The sequence below is a fragment of the Pelodiscus sinensis genome, chromosome 30 (assembly GCF_052426305.1).
Source record: "Pelodiscus sinensis isolate ZL-2025 chromosome 30, ASM5242630v1, whole genome shotgun sequence".
Lineage (NCBI taxonomy): Eukaryota > Metazoa > Chordata > Testudines > Trionychidae > Pelodiscus > Pelodiscus sinensis.
The window spans coordinates 7,772,023-7,792,507 of NC_143081.1; the positions used below are offsets into that span (position 1 = coordinate 7,772,023).

At 54.2% G+C, this 20,485-nt stretch overlaps 1 protein-coding gene across 1 annotated transcript; it reads right to left on the reverse strand.

Annotated features, from left to right (window-relative positions):
* Positions 1–9,010: 9,010 nt before the first annotated feature.
* LOC142821256 (low affinity immunoglobulin gamma Fc region receptor II-like) lies at positions 9,011–20,240 on the reverse strand. The gene is made up of 8 exons (XM_089774116.1): positions 19,957–20,240; positions 18,744–19,046; positions 17,715–18,005; positions 15,554–15,859; positions 12,573–12,902; positions 11,957–12,064; positions 10,307–10,428; positions 9,011–9,586 (listed from the first exon to the last, which is right to left on the reverse strand). The coding sequence occupies exons 3-8, from the start codon at positions 17,830–17,832 to the stop codon at positions 9,437–9,439; spliced, it is 1,134 nt and encodes a 377-aa protein (XP_089630242.1). The 5' UTR covers positions 17,833–18,005; positions 18,744–19,046; positions 19,957–20,240; the 3' UTR covers positions 9,011–9,436.
* Positions 20,241–20,485: the final 245 nt, after the last annotated feature.

Sequence of the window (20,485 nt, forward strand, 5' to 3'; positions counted from 1 at the left end):
CTTCAGTGACGGTGCAAACTGTGCCCGGCAGCCAGGCCCGTGTCTGGGGAGAGACTGAGGCTGCTAGGACCAGGGGCTGGTATTTGAAGCGGAGCCCCCCTGGGGCGGGATTTGCATGCGGGTTGTGCAGCATCAATATAAAAGGGGACAGGGTGTGAGCGGAGTCTACACGCGGGGAACCCTCCCTGGGACGCGACCTCCCAGCCAGCGAGCCCAGCTCAGACAAGTGTGAAACCGCCTGAAGTATTTGGATGCTCCCGCTCACTTGGCAAACATTTAACCCGCTTCAAAGATTTCGAAATTCTCCCCCCAATGTAAGCGCAGTTGGGCGCCTTCTTAGGCACGAAGGACATTGTGCAAGAGAAATTACAGCCCTTCTCCTGCGGCTTTGGCGGGATTTAGGAAGAGCCCGCGGGAATTATGAACCCAATAGGCATCGAAATTCAGTGGGATCCGGAACTTTAGCTTTCTGATTTATAAAAATTCCTGTTCACCAGCAGATCCCAAATGTCTCCATTTCGGCATCCGAAGATTTGCAGGGAATTCACCATCCACAGTCGCCACTGGGAAGTTTTGGGCGCAGGTGCTTATGGGATCCCCATTGCTACGGGATCCGCACCCCTCACACTCTGTAACGCGTGAGTCTCACTGCTCCCCTGCGGCAGCAGCTCAGTTACGCCCATTCCGCAGGCGAACACTGAGGCTGCGGCAGACTGAACGACTTCCTGTCGGTCACAGGGGAATTCCGAGGAAGAACAAGGAATCGAACCCGAGCGTCTGTTTCATGCACTAACCATTGAACCCCCCCAATAGCGCCCCGCGTCGCTCACCCCTACACTCCCCAGCCCTCTGCCCTGACTCCCCCACCCACAGCCATAGATGATTTTAAAGCGCTTTCCCACCGGGCCCCGTGGCTTAGTTTGCTAAAGCGCCTGGCTAATAAACAAGAGAGCCCGGATTTGATTCTCACTGGTTCCTTGTTATAGGGCAGGAGTGGGGAACCGGAATGCGCCCCAGCTGGCTCTAGGGCCCTGCCCCACGATGGGTACAAAAATCTACCAGACTGCACCCCAAGGCGGTAGTGTGCAGAGGAGTCTTTTTCCTTCTCAGTCAGGAGCCACATTACGGAGGATTTGATATTTTTTTCTGTTTCTCACTTGTCTGCAGCCCCTCTGCCCCCCCCCCCCCCCCGCCCACAGATGTTTTTGTGTGTCAGCTGTCCCCGACCCCAAGAAAGGTTCCACGCTTCTCTTGTAGCGGCCTTTGCTCTTCTCTGTTCAACTTTTCTTGTGGCCCTCTGGGAAACAGCAGAGATCTGCGCGCCGAGCAATTGTTAGTTCAGAGCTGGTCACACACAGACACAGGGCGCTGGAACCCGATAACTTTGTTTCTGGGCCTGGCGCGGGATTCCCTGTGGAAGTGCTGCCCCCTCGCGGCGCAGGGGAGCGATTCTGCCGCTGGAGTTTTTGTATCAGCCTGTCGGGATTCCCCTCGCTGTGTGTCTCGCACAGTAATAGCGGGCGGTGTCCTCGGGCTTCAGGCCGGTCATTTGCAGGTGCAGGAGGCTGCTGGCGTCATCTCTGGAGACGGTGAATCGCCCTTTTACCGAGTCGCTGTAGTATGTGGTCGAGCTGTAAATATAGGCGAGCCATTCCAGCCCCTTCCCGGGAGCCTGCCGGACCCAGTTCATCCCGTAGCTGCTGAAGGTGAAGCCGGAGGCTTTGCAGGAGAGGCGCAGAGAGTCTCCGGGCTTCTTCACATCCCCTCCGGACTCCACCAGGCTGATCTGGGAGCGGGCACCTGGGGACACAGACAAGATATTAATATTGGTCGCCACGCGAGAGGAATTTAACTCTCCTCCGCCGTTACTCAGAGGAAGAAGATACCTTCCCAAGCCGCTACGGCGAAACACAGAAGGAGCAAAAATTTCATGTTTCCCGGCGCTGGCGGGCAAAGTTCTCCGGATTGTCCCTGCGGGTGCAGCCTGGGCAGAGCGAGGGGCAGATTTAAACAGGACGCTGACTCCCTCATTTGCATAACGCGCTGCTCATAAGAGCCCCGCCCTGGTACTGCCAGTGATGGGCTTGACTCGCCCTGGGGCCCCGCCTGAGTGTCTGTGCAGCGCCGGGCACAGGGCGCTGGGATCCTCCGAGCACTTTCGGCGCCCGGAGGAATGAACCCTGCAGTGACTGTTGTTAGGTCCTATGGTCTGGCTCCCAAAGCCCTTTGGGAAGAGCATCGATCCCTGTGCGGGCAGGGGGCTCTTCTCTGGGCTAGTCGGTCCCTTTGGAGCAACAGCGCCACCTGCTGATAAACACGCGGCACTTTCACTCCAGGAGATTTTACTAGATGGGGGAGCGATTCCCGTGGCTTGTGCTCCTGCCTCTGACCTGGCCGGGGCAGGGAGCCAAAGAGCCGTGGGGTCTCCCGGGACTGCGCTGCGCTTGCTAGAGAGCCCCGCAACTCTGCCCGTGGGCTCTGGAGCCTTCTTCCCTTCAGGGTGCACTGGGCACGCAGGACTGAGCTCTGCCACTCCCAGTTTGGGCTGCAGCACTCATGGCTTGGGAGGTGGGAGGGGGCAGGGACTGGCCCGTCAGCATCATATTTGTGCTGGCGATTCAGGAAGTCAGCACAGACCAGGGCTTCATTCTGGGGTGGTGCTGGAACTTCCGGGGCACTGCGGGTTACGGCTACAGCCTGGAGAGGTGCTGGGAAATCAGGAGGTTTCACCGGGTTCCAACATTTCAGCCAGGGGGGCGCTGGAAATTCAGCATGGAAGGGGCCGCCAGGGATCAACATTTCAGCCCCGCAGCAGGTGCCGGGATTTGGGGCTTCAGCACCGCCCCCCCCTTGAGGAACCGTCTTTAGGGCGCCCATGGGGAGGGGTGACACAAACCTCTGACTCACCCCCGCACCCTGACCCCTCTATCACACACAAGCTGCCTCGTCTCTTACTGGCTGCCTGTTGTTCTGCCTCGGCACCCTGCCTGAGAGCGCCCCCTGCTGGCACCGCCTGCCGCATTCACCTGAATGTATCCCCACCCCCCTGATAATAAATGTCCTGTAAACTGGGTGACCACCCGCCCCGTTTTTAACGCGACAGTCCTGTAGTTAAGTCCCCTGAAGATGTCTTGACGGGCGAATTGTCCAGTATTTGCAGCTCGTGGGCTCCCCCTGCTGGTCACCTGGTGTCTCCTGCTCGTGGCTGGCAGGTGAGTGCGATTATTGCAGGAATATGTCAGGGTATGTCTACACTACCCCGCTAGTTCGAACTAGCGGGGTAGTGTAGACATACCCTCACTGAAGCCGGTAGTGTTTTTAGGATGGAAACTGAGAGACTAGATCTGAGACCCCCTGGCAGGATTTGAGAGACCCCCTGGCCGGAGGCTGACACAATGGAACGGGGCTCTTGGCTTTAGCTACCGCCCAGCCTGACTGCTCGAGTTTTAATTCTGTCCTCTCTGGAAGCGACTAAACCGAAGCGGGCAGGGTCCTTCCCGCTCTCCCCGCCCCCCGCCCACTGAAACCTGGAACCGCGGTGGGAGTGTCGCTAGGGCTCATGCTCAGCAAGGCTGTCAGCTGCGGGGGAGGGACGTGGGGACTGGGAAGTATGGGGGCTTTGGGCTGCAGGTGGGTCAGGGTGTGGGGATTGGAGGAGGGGTGGGGCTGTGGGGTATGGAGGCGGGCCTGGGGTGGGGGCTGGAGAAGGGGGTGGAGCTGTGGGGGTATGGGATATGCGGTGGGGTAAGGGCTGGAGGAGAGGGGGGGGCTCTGATTTGTGTACGAGCAGCCGCAGGGTTAGTGTCGCTGTCTTAGCGGGCGGTGTCCTCGGGCTTCAGGCCGGTCATTTGCAGGTGCAGCAGGCTGTTAGAATTGTCTCTGGAGATGATGAATCGGCCTTGAACAGCCGGGGAATACCACTGGCTCGATCCAGCTGCGTTAGTCGCAGCCACCCACTCCAGCCTCTTCCCTGCCGGACCCAATCCATGTAGAGGCTGCTGAAGGTGAATCCGGAGGCTTTGCAGGAGAGGCGCAGAGAGTCCCCGGACCAATCAGCCTTTTCTATTAAAAGGAGGCGCGGAGTGATTGTATTAACAGACTTAAACCCGCCTAGTCTGCCTAAATTAGTAAGAGAAGCCTAAAATACACCAAGTCCCCACTCTCTGTACAGTGGCCACATGCGCTGCCTCTCCCTCCGATGCCGGTGTCTTGGTTTTTGCAGTGGGATGTAGCGCTGTGCGGTTGTAATATTTATTTGCAGCACAATAATACGTGGCGCTGTCTGCAGTGCTCAGAGCGCTCAGCACGAGATAATCCTCATTTCTGGACGTGTCCCGGGACACGAGTAATCGGTTTGGGAATGACGGGAGAGGTTCGTGTTAACCGCTCCATTAATGCGTCCCATCCATTCCAGCTGGCGCTGCCCTGTCCCACGACTCAGCACTGCACCGTCTCTGTGCACCTAGAGCGGAGAGAACACGTGCACCAGTGGCAGACACGATGTTCTATACTCTGGGTCCTAGACGCGCCCCCCAGTGTGGTATCTGAGGCGCCGCCTCCGTTCGCCTCATAGTAAGGCCAGCCCTGCTCTGCCGCCAGCGTGGGTCAGACGCAGGAAGTTCTGCAGCTCTGGTTTTTGCACCGCCAGCTAAAGGGTTAGTGTCACTGTGATGTCTCTGGCACAGTAATAGCGGGCGGTGTCCTCGGGCTTCAGGCCGGTCATTTGCAGGTGCAGCAGGTTGTTGGGGTTGTCCCTGGAGATGGTGAATCGGCCTTTGACTGAGTCAGCATAGTAGGTTGGGGCGCTTTTAATGTGGGCAACCCACTCCAGCCCCTTCGCGGGAGCCTGCCGGACCCAGTTCATGTTGTAGCTGCTGAAGGTGAAGCCGGAGGCTTTGCAGGAGAGGAGCAGGGAGTCTCCGGGCTTCTTCACATCCCCTCCGGACTCCACCAGCTGCACCTGGCACCGGGCACCTGGGAACAGGGACAAGTTAGAAATTACATTAACAGCAAATCCTAATTCCCGCCTCCTGTGCGATGGAATCCGGATGGGCGATACCTTCCAAAGCTGCTAGAATGAAAACCAAACGGAGCGAAAATCCCATTGTCCTGGGCGCTGGCCGGGGAAGTTCTCAGGGGACTGGCTGGTCACTGCCCAGACCCAGGAGTCTGCTGATTCTCTGTCTGGGTTCAGCCCGGGCAGAGAGTCAGACAGAAGCAGGTATAAATTAGACGTTCCCACCTCCATTTGCATAGCCCCTCCCTTATGAGAGAAGCCTGCTCCTTCCCTGAGTGTGGGGACTTGTATTTCGGGACTGAGACACAGACCGAGACACAGGAACAGAATCAAACTGTCCTCAATGTTGTGCTGATGATAATTCCGCCCTAGGATAAATTAGATTTAATGGGAAGCGTCCAGTGGAGAGTCACGGGGATGGGGTGCCAGAGCCGGGGAAGGAAGATGATTCGCTAGCCTAGTGGTTAGAGCACCAGCGGGAGAGACTCAAAGTCCCGTCTTCTTTCCTTATTAAACCAATTTCAGCCGCAAAGACTGAGACACCCCCGCCTCACCCACGGCTCAGTGCTCAGCTCCCGCTCTCCTGAGGGGCAGGAGACCCTCTGCTCCAACCTTCCCCTTTATCCCGCAGAGGGGGCTGGATCCCTGATCCCCACCTCCCGCGTTCGGGGTTGAACCCCTGGGCTGGGAGTTGCGAGGGAGGCGCCCCCATCCCCGGCGCTTCTGGCCCTTTCGTGTGGCGCCAGTCTCACAAGAGCTGCCTGGGGCAGGGCAGGGACCCCTATCCCAGAGCGGGAGTCACGTTCCTGCGGAGCAGAGACTCCTGCACCCTGCGGGGCGGAACAAAGCCCCGATCCCGGGGAGCAGATTTCGGGCCCATCTGGCCTTTCCCGCTGGCTCGCTCCCACGGCTCCCTGCCACTGCGCTGCCTGCATGGAGCAGTTCGGAAGCGCCGGCCAGTCTCATGTTCCGGGTGGAGTCGGGACACTCCTGACCGCTAACGTGAGGCCCTTTGTGAACCCGGCCCGGAGCGATACCCGGATACTGTCTTGTCCCCCCAGTGCCCGGAACTGGAGTGAATAGCCCCGCCCGCTCCCGGAGCTGCCCACGGGTCACTGTCCCTGGTGCTGGCGGGGAGGAGGAAGTTCTCCCGGGACTGGCTGGTCCCTGCCCGCACCCAGCGGTTGCGGATTGTCCCTGCGGGTGCAGCCTGGACAGACACAGGGACAGATTTAAACAGGAAACTGTCACCCTGAGTCGCATGTTCCCCCCTTTATCGGAGACAAAAACTGCTCCTCGGACTGGCCTGGGCCTTTGTTCTGGGGTATCGGAGGGAAGGACCAAGGCCCTTTACTGGACTCGGTGACCTCGCCAGGTTCCTTCCTTCCCCCATTAGGCACCCGGGCAGGTGCCGCGGGCCGGCCGGGCTGCTGAGGGAACCGGGCTCTGCCTGGCCCTAGCTGGGCAACTCTGCCCCATTCTCCCTGATGAGCGGGCAGCCGGGAGCTCATTAGTGACCCCGGGGCTGAGCTAGGAGCTGGGGCGCTGGGGGCAGCGAGCGCTCGTGCAGCAGAGCGGGGCGGGGGGCTCAGAAACAGGAGACAATGTCGGAGTCTCTGTGAGGCGAGTGGCCATGGGGGGCAGCGAGGGGAGGTGTAAAGCGGATTGTTGAATGGGTGCTTTTTAGATGCTTTTAAGAATTTTACCTTAGATTTGTGTATAAATGGGCAACAGCTTTAGAACAGGGGTGAGCAATAATTTTTGATGGGGACCATTCCAAGATTTTGGAAAGTGGTTGAGAGCCACAATCTTCCATGATATTAATGGAGGTGATGTGGGGTCTAGGATGCAGGTTGGGTGTAGAGGGCAGCCTGGGGAAAGGGATTGGGGTGCAGGAGGAAGACTGGAGTTTGGGAGGAGTTTGGATGAAGAAGGCAGTTTTGACCTAGGGCAGGGGACTGGAGTGCAGGGATTTGGGATGTGACCTACGGTAGGTGAGATTGTGAGCTGGAGCAGATCTGGGAGGTGGTAACAGGGGGCCAGAGGGTTTGGGGATGTTGAGTTCAGCAGGGGTGGGGGTAGCAGAAGGTTGGGGCAGGGAAAGGCTGGGGTTCCAGAAGCAGCTGGTGGCCAGGAGACTTACCATCCAGAAGCCGAACCAGCCTGCCTGCTTGCCGAGCTAAGGCTTGTGTAATCCACACTAGGGCTATGTCTACACTGGTGCGATCTTGCACCAGAAATATGCAAATGAGGCTAAGCGTGGAATATCGCTGTGACGGCGCGTTGGGGGTCCCCCGTCTCCTGCACCCCGAAATGGCACAAACGGACTGCACCAGCCGGTGGAATAGAGGAAGTTTATTGCCTCTCCAGGATACAGCACAGCACAGATGGAATCTGGTCCCAGAGCTGGGCTAGGATGCCTCAGGCCCCCTTGAGATGGGGGAGACTGGGCCCCTAAACTCCATCCCCTTCCCCTAGGCTGTCTCCTCCATCTCTCAGACAGCCAGCAACCAACTAACTAACTTCCAGCCCTGCCCCCCAGCCAGGGCAGCATTCCACCTTCCTTTGTTCCTCTCCATGGGGGGTGTCTGGCCACTGGTTTGCATAGTGACTCATCCTGTATTGCTGGGTCGTGGTACCCACAGCAGCCAGTGGGGGTTCCCCCAGAGCCAGCAGCATAGAAACCAGCCAGGTACCCCCACTACGCCACAATCGCCAAGCCTCATTTGCATATCTAATGAGCCGCCATTTTGCAGAAGAGGCTCTTGCACCAGAAGGAGTGTCTACACTGCCCCATCTTGTGCAAGAAAAACCCTCTTGCACAAGAAGGGGCGGTGTAGACACTCCTTCTGGTGCAAGAGCCTCTTCCGCAAAAATGGAGGCTCATTAGATATACAAATGAGGTTTGGCGATATTCAACGCTTAGCCTCATTTGCATATTTCTGGTGCAAGATCGCACCAGTGTAGACATAGCCCTAGTGTGGTTCACTGACCAATGCAGTGGCACCTAGACCACAGCAACAGCTAAGATCAAAATACCTCTACAGCATGGGTTGGGAGCCAGCTGGCTTTTAGCTTAGGGGGTAGAGGCTACTATACTATACTATGCTTCAGAGGTAGGTTACACTTAAAACATTTCCCATCAGCCTCTGCCTGGCCATGTGCTTTATTGAATAACTGAGTTGAGGAGAGGAGGTGTGGTTTTTCCTGGTTGCTGTTATTCAAACATGCAGCTCTCATTGACTGGTTTCTGGCCATTGTGCTGGGGTGGGGGGCAGCTCCTGAATCCCTCCCCCCTCCAGTTTTAAAATAGACATGGAACCTGGTAGCCACATATCTGCGCATGGGGCTGTGGGGCAAGCAGAAGAGTCTGCCTGGTGCTCCCCACTGCCTACATAGGTTGAATGTGGTGACTTGGAGGGCTGGCTCTGGCCATCAGGACATATTTTGCTCTGGCCTGTTCTAGGCAGACTCATGCAGCAGCCCTGGGGATCTCTTGCTTCAGTTCAGAGTCTCTGGCCCTTCTGAGTTGAAACAACCAACACCCAGTTTGTTCTTGTCAGGGATTTGTATTTCCTTCCCCCAGAGATCAGGAGGATGGGACCAGTTCACATGCAAATCTCCAGTTCATAGATCAGGGGAACAAAGAACAAAGTGTTCTGTCCTTTGCTGTTCACAATTGTTTGTCTGATGTCTAGAGGCCTTCTTACACTGGGAAAGAAATCACCTTTCCCATTGTAAACTCACGTTTCACTCTTGTTCATGCTTCTGTCCACACTGTATGGGTGTTCAGTTTGAGAGGAAATACTTAAATATCACCTGATAACAAGGTGTATGCACGTTATCAGTGAGATTAATGCAGACAACAACATATAAGCATTTTGTAGAGTCTAAACATTAAAAACATTTGTGTAAATTTAATATTTATATTAAGAAACATTCTTATAACTTTAATACCAATATTGAGCAAAACACCCAGGTGACTTAGCCTGGTCTCCAGTTATGAGGTTGGTGCTTAGCTAACACCAGCAGCCAAAGCAAAAGCTGGCATCAAACGTGCCAGCAGCACACCAGCCATACTGTGTTGCTTAGCTGACAGGTCGCTTGATCCACATAAACTCACAAACCCACTCTCCTGTGTCTAACTCTGGTCAGTCTTTCAAATATCGTCAGAATGTATTTCCAGCTACATGGGTAACCCTTTGCACACAGCCCAGACACACCACACAGTGATATTCATGGCCACAAGTTTTTCCATGATCTCTGGTAAGATGCTGGCTGGCTAAATATTCTGACAGCAGAAACTTGGGTGAGCCCTTTGGTACATGCCATACAAGGACTGCAGGGGTGTAACAGGTTCAGCATGTGAATTGTTAAGGGGGAGGAGAAGATACAGAGGAACAGAGAGGGATTCCCCTCTTATTTAGCTGTTTTCTGGGTGTGGGTTGTCACCACCTCACTGTACAGCACATGTTCATGTTCAGCAGGCTTGGCTTTGTTTTTTGACTGGGTCATGTTGGCCTGTGAGGCTGGGAGAGCTAAGAGTGCGTAGGTGACTTCTGAGCCCTGCTGGGAGAGGAAAGAGAAATGATGAGGAGGAGGGGTGCATGGATGCTACAGCTGAGAAAGAGGCTATGGCATTCAGGAAGACACCTGTGAGATAATCGTCCCTGTCTATGCTGCACTGGTGAGGCCACAGTTGGAGTGTGTCTCCAGTTCTGTGCATCACACATTAAGGAACATGTAGAGAAATTTGGGAGGTTCCAGAGCAGAGACAACACGTCTGAGAGGGAACATGAAGCCAACCTTACGAAGAGGATGGTGACCAACTGTTCCCCATGCCCACTGAAGTTCGGACAAGGACTACTGGGTGTAATCTGTGGCAAGGGAGGTTTAGCTTCGGTATTAAGAGAAATATTCTACCTCTAAGGGAAGTTAAACTGTGACAGGTGACCGGGGGATGTTGGGAAATCTCTGTCATAGAACAAACACCCATTAGGCTGATCCAGGTTTAAGTAATTTTACCACAGCACAGGAGGCCAGAACTGATGGCCTCTTGTAAGTCCCTTCTCAGCCCTACAGTTCTGTGATTGGGTGGCAGTTTGGAGAAAGGGATGGACAATTCCCATCCCTTCCTTCTGCATCATCAAACTCTGTGCAGTGTCGCCTAGTGACAGTTTTCTGATGGCCACACCCTAGAGAGTCAGAAATATCTGAGACCTGGGCAAAAGATTCAAAGAGGTTGGATTCTGATGGTTCTTTAACTTAGCCTCAGTGTATTCATGTTACCTGTTCCATCTGCTCTGCTCCAGGACCCATGGCGTTTGATCCTTTGCTATCATGGCCCGGATCCAGGTTCCTGGTCTGTTCTGCAGGCTCAGACCTTTCAGTGCTTTTCAGAGTCTTTGGAACTAAAACAGAACCAGGGAAGAGCAGAGCTGTGGTGGGGACAAACCCTGAGGAAATGCCCAGCTACAGAGCATGCCCTTGAGTAAACTCAGCCCATCTCTCCACTTGCCAGGCCAGAGATTGATTCTCTAGCATTCAGTTTAACAGGTCTAGATAAGATCCACTAAACGGAATGCTGAGAGAGGCTCCGGTTGACACCAATTCTCCTTGCAGTCGCAAGGACTAAGGGAAGCCAATGGAAGCATTTGCTTGGCTTAAGGTAAGTCAACTCCAGCCACATATTTTACGTAGCTGGAGTTGTGCACCTTACGCCGATCTCCCTGGTCTAGTGTAGATCTTTGTGCCCAGAGTTGCTCTGCTCTGCTCATACATATTTTTAGCATCCCCGAGGCATCCCCGAGGCATGGAGACTTCTGTGAATTGTTTTACCCTCACTTCACCCTAAGCACAACCAAAAGCCTTAGTGGTGACATCAATTGAAATCATTCGTCTGAAATCAAACTTCAGCTGAGTGGGTTATTTGACATCAGATGTTGATAAAGCTGAATTTGCACCAATATATGTTTAATAACCTATCAGTTGTCCTTTTAGAACTCTGTCTTCCTACTCTCATTCAAAGTTAAATGCCTCACGTGCCCTGCATATTTTGGACAAGATAATTTACCAGGTGTTTTCTGGGTCCTTCAGGCAAGGAGCTGGTGGTGGTGTGGTGGTTGCAGGAATCAGGGCATGGATGTGGGGATGCAGGGAAAGAGACTGGGGTGTGGGGGTACAAGAGTGAAGACTGGAGGTGAGGATGGGCTCAGGACAGGGTGACCCATCTGGCAGGGATTTCTCCCCTCCCCCCCATCACCAGGGGCCTTCTGGCTCCCCTTCTCCAGTCTCACTGGATAACAGGAGCCTTCTATCTCTGACCCAAAACACCAGTTGCCAGGGGCCTTCTGCCTGCACACAGGCTTCCCTCCCCCAGCACTGGGAGAGGGCCAGGGGGAAAGGGCTTTGAGGCAGGTGGATACTTACTCATTCTGGTGGTAGGCAAAGTGGCAGAGCTCCAGTCCTACTGGACACTCTCTGGGCGGTGCAGCTGGCCTCAGTGGCCACTCTGCATATAGCTCTCCCCTGTGGACTCACTGCCCCCAGTGGCCACTCTCAGTATTGCATCCCTCCTCTCTCTTCCCTCGCTTTCCATGTTCTGGATAACAGTCCCATTCCTGGCACTTCCCTTTGTCTTCTACACCCAAACCCTGACCTTGCTGTAAAGTTAGGATAAGAGGAAGCTGCATATCAAATGTAGTGGTTTTACCTCTTACCATTTAGGTGGAGTTCATGAAAAAAGAGATTCACAAACTGACAGGCAGGCATTCGTAAAATATAGGGATCAATTTGGTTTCCATACCTGCACCATAGTAGGATTCTTTGTGGTTGTTAATATTTTAAACTCTTTACACTGATCCCTACAGAACAGTTTCTGACTAGACCAGATCTCAGGTGCAGGTGGGAGATCTCAGCCTCTCGTTCCTTTTCACCCACCTCTGTTCTTCCTATGGCAGTAGCAGATCAGAGCAGCCAGGGCTACAATCAGAAGCAAGATGCCACCAGTTATCAGCAGAATATCACGGGTTTGGGGGGAGGCTGTCCCTGGTGCAAAGGAAAGAGAAGGGAGGGCAAATGAGAACAGACAGGCAGCTTTGATAGAAGGTGTGAGGCCACAGAGGAATCTGCCCTGGCAACAAATTTCCTGTCATAACACCTCACTATGTTGGCTGCTCCTCTTTTGAAATGAGGAAGGAAGGTCCAGTGTTTATGGGAGTGGTCTTTGATATTGGCTGTGGGGGAGGATCGACTCCCTGATATACCACAAATTGACTGTGGGACTTGTTTCTTCTTTGTCTCATTTCACCACCTCTAAAATGGGCACCGAGAGACTAAACGCATTAACAACACTGTGAGGGGCCCAGATCCTAGGCCACTGAAGTTTCATAGCTAGAAAAGTCATAGGGGGACATCGGGGTTTTATTTCCACTTTGTTTTCTGTCACAAGTGAAATCTCTCATCCCATCCAATGTTCTTTTCCCAGAGCAGCACCTGGATCTCCTCCAGTGGGAGCAGCACAAGGAGCTGGATTAAGACATTAGGGAAGACTCACCTGTCACAGTCACATTCACAGCCTGGCTCCTGGGGGATGGGATCCACCTCCCACTCACGTTCTCCTCGTACCCACAGGTGAATTTCCCGGTATTGTTCAGACTGGCCCATGGGATGCAGAGCACAGAGACGTTCATAGAGCTGGTGCTGCTCTCTGTGGTGCTGATCTCAGACTCAGTTTCCCCAGGAACAAATTTGATTCCGTCCTTGTAGAAGTGAAACCTCCACTTGACGAGATCCCTGGGGGCCGTGCAGGTGATGAGCAGGGGGAGCCCTTCGCTCACTGCTCCAGATGGGGGATCCGTGGTTAGCGAAGGCTGGGGAAGGGAATCTATGGGAATAACCAAGGGGGGTTCAGTAGAGAGAGGTCATGGAGCTGAAGTGGGGATGGTGCCCAGAATTCAATATAATCAGAACTGATCTGTGCTCTCCTCAGAAATTCTGGTTTACTTCAGGACCCCACAGAAATAAGCGAGAACTGGGCCAGAGGCTGAGGGTGGCTTCCTTCAGATACAAAGTGGGGCTGGGATTTCTCTTCAGAAGGTGGAAAGGGTTACCAGGACGTGATTTGGTTTCTGCTAATCCCTGAACCTATGGAACCCTCTGTAGACAGGGAGGGCCTTCGGAGTCTGGTGATCCGGCCTCTCTGGCCAGACTGGCCTAGATCCAACATTCCCAGAGGACAGAGGCACAAAGCAGCCATGTTCTTGCCCATATTGAGAGGCCATCTGTTGCGCAACTATCTGAAGGGCATCCATGTTGGAAACCAGGAAGACATATTGGCTAGAGGTGTCGTTGGCTGTGCTGATGTACATAGAGGATACAGAGGGGCAGCTGTGTTCGTCTGTGTCACCAGAAACACGGCAGGAGTTCTCAAACTTTGTGATACCGCGACCCCCCTCTAAGTTGCTGCAACCCCCCTCTAAGTTGCTTGTGACCCCCTCGGGGGGTCGGGACCCACAGTTTGAGAACCCCTATCTTACGGAGTAACAAATGTAGCTGGGCATAAGATTTCTGGGCAAGAGGCCTGTGATGACGCGTAGGGGTTTTTGCGTCTCCTGCACCCCCGTAGTGGCACAAACAGACTCCACCAGCCAGTAGAATAGAGGAAGCCTATCACTTCTCCAGGATACAGCACAGCATAGATGTAATCTGGTTACAGGAAATGGGGCTAGGATGCCTCAGGCCCCCTTGAGATGGGGGAGACTGGGCCCCTAAATTCCAGCCCCTTTCCCTAGTCTGTCTCCTTCATGCTCCCAGACAGAAACTAACTTACTTCCAGCCCTGCCCCCCAGCCAGGGGTGGCATTCCACCTTCCTTTGTTCCTCTCCCTGGGGGGTCGCTGGTCGGACAGGTTGAGAGACCCTTTCTGCATAATGACTCACCCCTGGCCCTTCTGTGCTGTGCTACAGACAGCAGCCAGTGGAGGTCACCCACAGCCCACTGCCCAGCATAGCAACCAGCGAGGTGCCCCCACTACGTCACAAGGCCATGCACACTAAGACCCAAATGAATGTGTTGATCTTTAAGGTGCCGCAGGACCTGTATAGCAGCCATGTTCTTGGGTGGGTGTATGTTTGGGATAGTGCAGAGGCTGGGGGCCCAGCTGAGGAGAGTCAGGGGGTACTGAGAGCATGGCTGGGGCTGCAGCTGGATAGGGATGGAGAAAGGGCCTCCCCATGGATGACCCACATGTCTCACCACCTCCACATGGAAATACTCTCTCACCCAATACTGGTGAGAAGGAGGACTCAGTTTGGATGGGCTCTGTCACCCAGACTCCAATCTACAGTGCATGTAGTGCAGGCTTGGCTCTCTGCTGTCATTTGTGCTGAAAAGTCAGGTGCCCTGCCTGGAGACCCCACTGAAGGTCTGGTTCCTTCTCTGACTGAAGAACCCATAGCCCACCCTCTCCTCACCCCAGGGAGCTAAGCACTCAGGATGACCAGCTTCACTGTTACATTGGTGGGTCCAGGGGGCCCAGTGAGATGACAGGAAGCTGGTGGAGGGTCATAGAGGAGGTGGGGAGGGAATCATGAGAAAGTCTCTGACACACAGACACACAAACACCCAGAATCCCCCTACTCCATGCCACGCCACCCAGGCTGATGGATACTGGCTTTTTAGAGCTTTGATCTCTCCAACACCAACAGGTGCATGGCCTAGAGCCCTGTGTGGTTTGCATATTCAGGGTTAGAGGAAAGCATCCCTGGCTGAGCCACAGCTGAGATGCTCCTTCCACCTGCTTTGTCACACTGGGATCCTGCAGCTTTGTGACCCCCAGAGCAGCCCAGCGTGTGAGGGGAACAGGCTCTCCAGGGTGGTTAATGGGGAGATCAGGACTCAGGAAAAGGGACCAGGATGGGATCAGGATTAGATACAAAAGAGAGTAGGAATTAGATACAGAAGAAGGGTCAAAGCTGGCAGAGCTCTGGAAAGCCCTGGGAGGTGAGGGGCAGATGGTAGCAGATCAAACTCATTTCAAGAATCAGAAAGACCCTGCACCTCTGTACCTCAGCCCTGCCCTGTGTAGGAGACAGAGGTTTGGCCAATAGGAGACAGAGGATTATTGCTTGATGTCCATACGGAGGTGATGGGGGAATGGGCAAGATGCCATTGACTGCTCTGTCTCCTGAAGATTGTCATATAGGAAATGGCAGGGATGGAGGCAATGAAATGATCTAAGCACAGAGGTGCCACCTCACTGATCAGCTGGGAGCATCTCCTTGCAATTGGGGTGTCCAACCCCCCATGGCTTGACAGAGAGCAGAGATGTTCCTGATGGCCGGGAGCCCCAGATCTCCAGCAAAGCACTGATGAACCTCCAGGTGAAGCCAAGGACCTAGGGAGCAACACTGACCAGAGACAGGGATTGAAATTGCCCTGCCCTGGACCTGAGAAACTGGGTAGTGTCATGCTGGTACATGGAGCAGAAAGACCCTGGGGCTGTTTATTGGTCCTGTGGCAGACAGGGGCACTTACCAATCACTGTGATGAAGATGGGTTGAGTCCTCTCCGATGGGATCTCTCGCCCAGACTCTATCTTCCAGTAATCACAGCTGTATGCTCCAGCTTGTGACTCAGACACATTCGAGAGCAGAAGGGAGGTGCTGACATGGAACCAAGATTTGAGGAGCTCTCCAGAATCAATTCTCTGCCCATCTCTAAAAAAACGGATCCCGGACTGGGTGGAAAAGCTGCTAGCTGAGCACGTCAGGTTCACAGATTCACCGCGTAGGAGGATGCGATGTGGTGGGATCACAGTGAGCTTGGGGGGTAACGGTCGGGCTGGAAGAGGGAAGGAGGAAGCAGAGAACTCTCTTTACAAGCAGCACTCCACTCATATAAATAGTGACCCTCTCCCCCTCAGCCAGTCCCATCCACAGCTTCTCCCAGTCTCCCCTTTGTTCCTCCCAGGCCTCTGCACAGCTCTGGGGCCCCATCCAAATCTCTGCAGCTGCATCATCAGATGTTGCCAGGGTGGATGCACTGAGAAGTGGACATGTGAACGGGGACCCAGCACAGGGAGGGTCCTTGGGAGGGGCAGGACTAGAAGGCAGGGCCAGGAGGGAATGAGGGTCTCTGATGCTCTCTCTTCAGCCCTGTAAGGGACAGATGGAACAGCCCTTTAATGATCCTGGCAGGTGAGGCCCCTAGGATGGCCAGTCAAGTCACCCAGGGCTTGGGGTCATATGACTGGAGGGCACACACTGCTGAAGCCAGGAAATGACCCAGCTGGGACCTGGCTGAGCAGCTGTGACATCCTGCTGCTGCGAGGGATCCTGCTCCTTGCTAGGCTCCTGCGATCAGTATCCAGCATGTTCCTTCCCCACTCCCAGCCTGTGCCTGCCCCGTTCCTCCCTTGTTCCCAGGTCTGGCCCCGCCCTCACAATCATGCCAGGCTGCCTCCATCCTGGCTCCCAGCCCCCAGAGTATGGCACAGGCTGTGTAATCACTGGTGATTTTCCAGCCAGCACTGGGTGTGTTTTCTGAAAGATCTGCCCTGTGCCAAGCAGGGTTCATTCAGGGCTCTGCCCTGTGCTCTGTGGGGTCAGAGCAGATGATCACTCAGCCCTTATGGCCTCAGAATCGATGTTTCTGTGACATTGACACATGTTACAGACCTGGTCTGAAATGTGGGTTTCAATCAAACACCCCAGCTGTTCAAATCCTGCTATACTTTCAAGCAGCTTCTTTGGCTTGCCTTGGACACCAACCCATTCTCGTTTCAGCATTGTTAAATGGAGGAGGGGTGGACCCACTGCCCATTCCTGCCCTAGATGCCCCCAGGCAGCCCTGGTGTCTCCTCAGGCCCATGTTGTTGGGCTGCCAGCTTGGGAGTGAGTCTGGCCAGAGCTGCCCTGGCTCCCCCTGCCTGCCCACAGTATGGTGCTGTCCAAGGTACCGCTGCTCCCCTGGCCCCCCTGTCTTCCCTCCAGCACCTCTGTGTAGGGGAGCCTAGACAGCCCTGCCTTGATGAGAAATGGTGATATCCGCCTTTTCCACAGTGTGGATCCCTAAAAGCAAGTCTGGTGCCCAAAAGCAGGCAGGCATGGTTTGGGAGTGAGAAACTGCGAGAGGAATGTTTTCAATAACAATACAAATTAAGCATGGTAGGCGAGACCACGTCAAAAACACAGGACAAAAAACCTTGTGCTGGTACTTCTGTTTCCAATAAGCAACAATTACAGATGCAGCTATAAAACTGTCAACTACACATACAGTTTAGGCAACACCCCAATGTCCAAGGCACCACTGCTAGCAGTGAGCTCCATCCCTCTCCCTCCAGGGCATGAGAGAGACTGGATGTCCCCTGGCCAACCACCTTTTTATGCTGCCCAGCAGGGCTCTGATTGGCTGACTCTAGCCTGCTTCTGTTTGGCTCCCTGCCTCAGCCCTCATTCCTTATGTGGGGTTCTGTTTTAACCCCATATGTGCCAGTGCAGGGCAATCACCCTGTCACACTGTCATTCAGCAGACAGGTGTGTGTGTGCATGCGGGTATGTTTGTACCAGTGAAGGTGACCAGCCTTGCTCTGTCAGTGCAACATTCATCTCATCAGCTGTGGGTGCTGGATTCCCATGGGAAATGTGCCTCCATAGCACAAAAACACTAGGGGAAGCTGGGACAGCCCAGCACTCACCTCTCACACTGATAGAGACAGGGGGACTTTCCACAGACTGGATCTCCCGTCCAGACAGATGCATCCAGTACCGACAGGTGTATGACCCGGTGTCACTTGACCACAGTGTTAAGTCCATGACATCGGAGTTCCTGCTGCCAGATGGGAAGATCCTTTCCCCATTCTTGGAGAATTGAAATTTTGTAATTATCTCATCACCACTGGGAGGAGAACACGTGAGCTGAACAGACTCCCTGGAGAAGTACAGCTGACACAGGGGACTCTGGGAGAGGGTGGGAGCTGCTGGGGGGTCTGGAAAAGACAATGGGTTAGACTTCAAAGCTGAGGGAGGAGGCTGTTACTGCCTAAGTGGAGGAAGAGGGGGATTCCCACAGAGAAATAAATGCCCCCCTGAAACCTCACTGCCCTCAGTCAGGTGTCTCTCTGTGATGCTGTATTACACGGCCTTCCAAAGGTCACAGGTTTCATCTGGAGGCAGCCGGGATGAGCTGGGTTCAGGGAGAGGGACAAGGCTGCATAAGAGTCTGGACACAGAGGCTATGTCTACACTGGCAGGTTCTTGCACAAGAACAGACGTTCTTGCGCAAAAACCAGCAGTGTCCACACTGCCCTGCCGCTCTTGCGCAAGAAGATTTACAGTATGGAGTCAGAAGAGAGGGCTTCTTGCGCAAGAGCTATGCTCTGATTGGCTGATTCTAGCCTGCTTCTGATTGGCTCCCTGCATCAGCCTTCATTCCTTATGTGGGGTTATGTTTTAAGCCCATATGTGTCAGTGCAGGACAATCACACTGTCAGACTCTCATTCACCAGATGCATGTGCATATGCATGCACACACACATGCACACGCACACGCACACACACACACACACACACACACAAACACAAATATGTTTGTACCTAGGGACGTGAGCACCCTGCTTTGTCTGTGCAACACTCATCTCATGGGCTAGAAGTCCTGGCTTCCCACAGGGAATGTGTCTCTCTAGCACAAACGAACCAAGGGAAGCTGGGGACAGCCCAGCACTTACCTGTCACAGTGATGGGAACAGAGGGACTCTCCAGTGACTGGATCTCCCGCCCGGGCGGGTGTATCCAGTACCGGCAGGTATATGACCCGGAGTCCCCGGCCTTCAATTTTAAGTTCCTGACATCAGAGTAGCTGCTGCTGGGTGGGACAACAGGTGGGAAGATCCTTTTCCCTTCCTTGGAGAATTGAAATCTTGCAACTGCCTCGTCGCCACTGGGAGGAGAACATGTTAGCTGCACGGATTCCCCAGATAGGTACAACTGGTGTGAGGGGCTCAGGGTGAGGGTGGGAGCCTCTGGGGGGTCTGGAAAAGACAATGGGTCAGATTCCAGTGCAGGAGAAGTGACACAGAGAGCCGAGAGGCAGAGATGCAGGGGAGGAGGCTGTTACTGCCTAAATGGAGCTAAAGTGTTTCTTAAACTGTGTGCCATGGTCTCTTTTAGTTTTTTTTCCCCCTTTGCTGGGTGGAGATGGAAGCTCAGTCAGGACAACACATGTGGCAATTAAAGGGGCCACAACCTTTTCTTTTTTCTTTTTTCCCCCCTCAACAATTTTCCCTCTGTGTTTCCAATAAAAAAAAAGTTTGTTTGGTGTTCCATGGTCTTAAAAAGTTTAAGAAACACTGAGCTAGAGAGATTCCCATAGAAAAATAAATGCCCCGCTGAAATCCCAGTGCACCCCGCCTGCCCCGCCCAATGTCTCACCTTGCCCCTATATCACACAGCCATCCAAAGGTTCCCTGGTGGGGTACCTGGGTGGGCAGGGCTAAGGGAGAAGTGAAGGGTGTGGAAGGGTTTGGAAACCAGGGTCGGGGTTAGATACAGAAGAAGGGGCCCACCCAGCAGGGGTCTCTCTGGGGATTCCATCCCTGCTTTGAGAGAAGAGTTTGTATCCACTGCTGCTTTCACCCCAGGGGTAGCTCCTGCCCCTCTCATACATGTGACCCGTAGGGGGTCCTGACATATTTGTGCTGCCAGGGTCTGGCATAACAGGATAGACACCAATCCCTGTTTTGACAGAAATCAGAGTGTGCCCCCCTGGTAATGCCCACCCAGGACCCCAGAGCTGTGAGCTCTCCACAGCAGTGCCCTGGCAATGCCCAGTCTATGCTGAGCAGCTGGGAGCCCCAGTCCCACCATGGACTCTCTGAGATGCAGGGAGGGAGGCTGGGCAGATAGAGGGTGAAGGTGAGGAGCTGGGGTGCTGGGGCTCACCTCTCACAGTGATGGAGATGGAATTGCTGTTCCCAGAGGAGATCTCTCCACTGTATTCCCGTCTCCAATATGCACAGGTGTAGGACCCAGCCCTTCCCTTCTCAGCGATGAGTTCCAGCCGGGCCCCTGCATTTGGGTGTGGGACTGTGCTGGGCTCCTGCTGTTCATTTTGAAGGAAGAATCTGTATCCTGAGACCAATCCATTTGAAGGAGCTGAACAGGTGAGGTTAACCTGCTCCCCTGGGAGATAGACTCGGTAGCTGCGGTCTAGAGAGAGGCTGGGGGCCGGCAGGGGATCTGGAACAGAGACTCGGGGTCAGTGGGCAGGGAGATGCCAGGATGGAATGAGGAGAAGGGAGAAGGGTAAAAGATCCGTCCTGGGCAGACAGGAACACAAACCAGCCTCACTCATTGCCTTGCCCCCACTTCCACACACCATGGCAAGTAAACCTCATTCCGGGCCCTTTTCCGAGATCCCAGGCCAGAAGGGCCCATTGTGCTCATGGAGTCCAACCCTTGTGTCACCCAG

Excerpts from the sequence above, each read along its gene's own strand:
- LOC142821256 (XM_089774116.1), bottom strand. The coding sequence starts at position 17,832 with ATGGACTTAACACTGTGGTCAAGTGACACCGGGTCATACACCTGTCGG. Across the intron at positions 12,903-15,553 it reads CATCTTCATCACAGTGATTG|ATTCCCTTCCCCAGCCTTCG; the intron begins GTAAGTGCCCCT and ends TTATTCCCATAG. Across the intron at positions 9,587-10,306 it reads GAGCAGAGCAGATGGAACAG|CAGGGCTCAGAAGTCACCTA; the intron begins GTAACATGAATA and ends TTCCTCTCCCAG.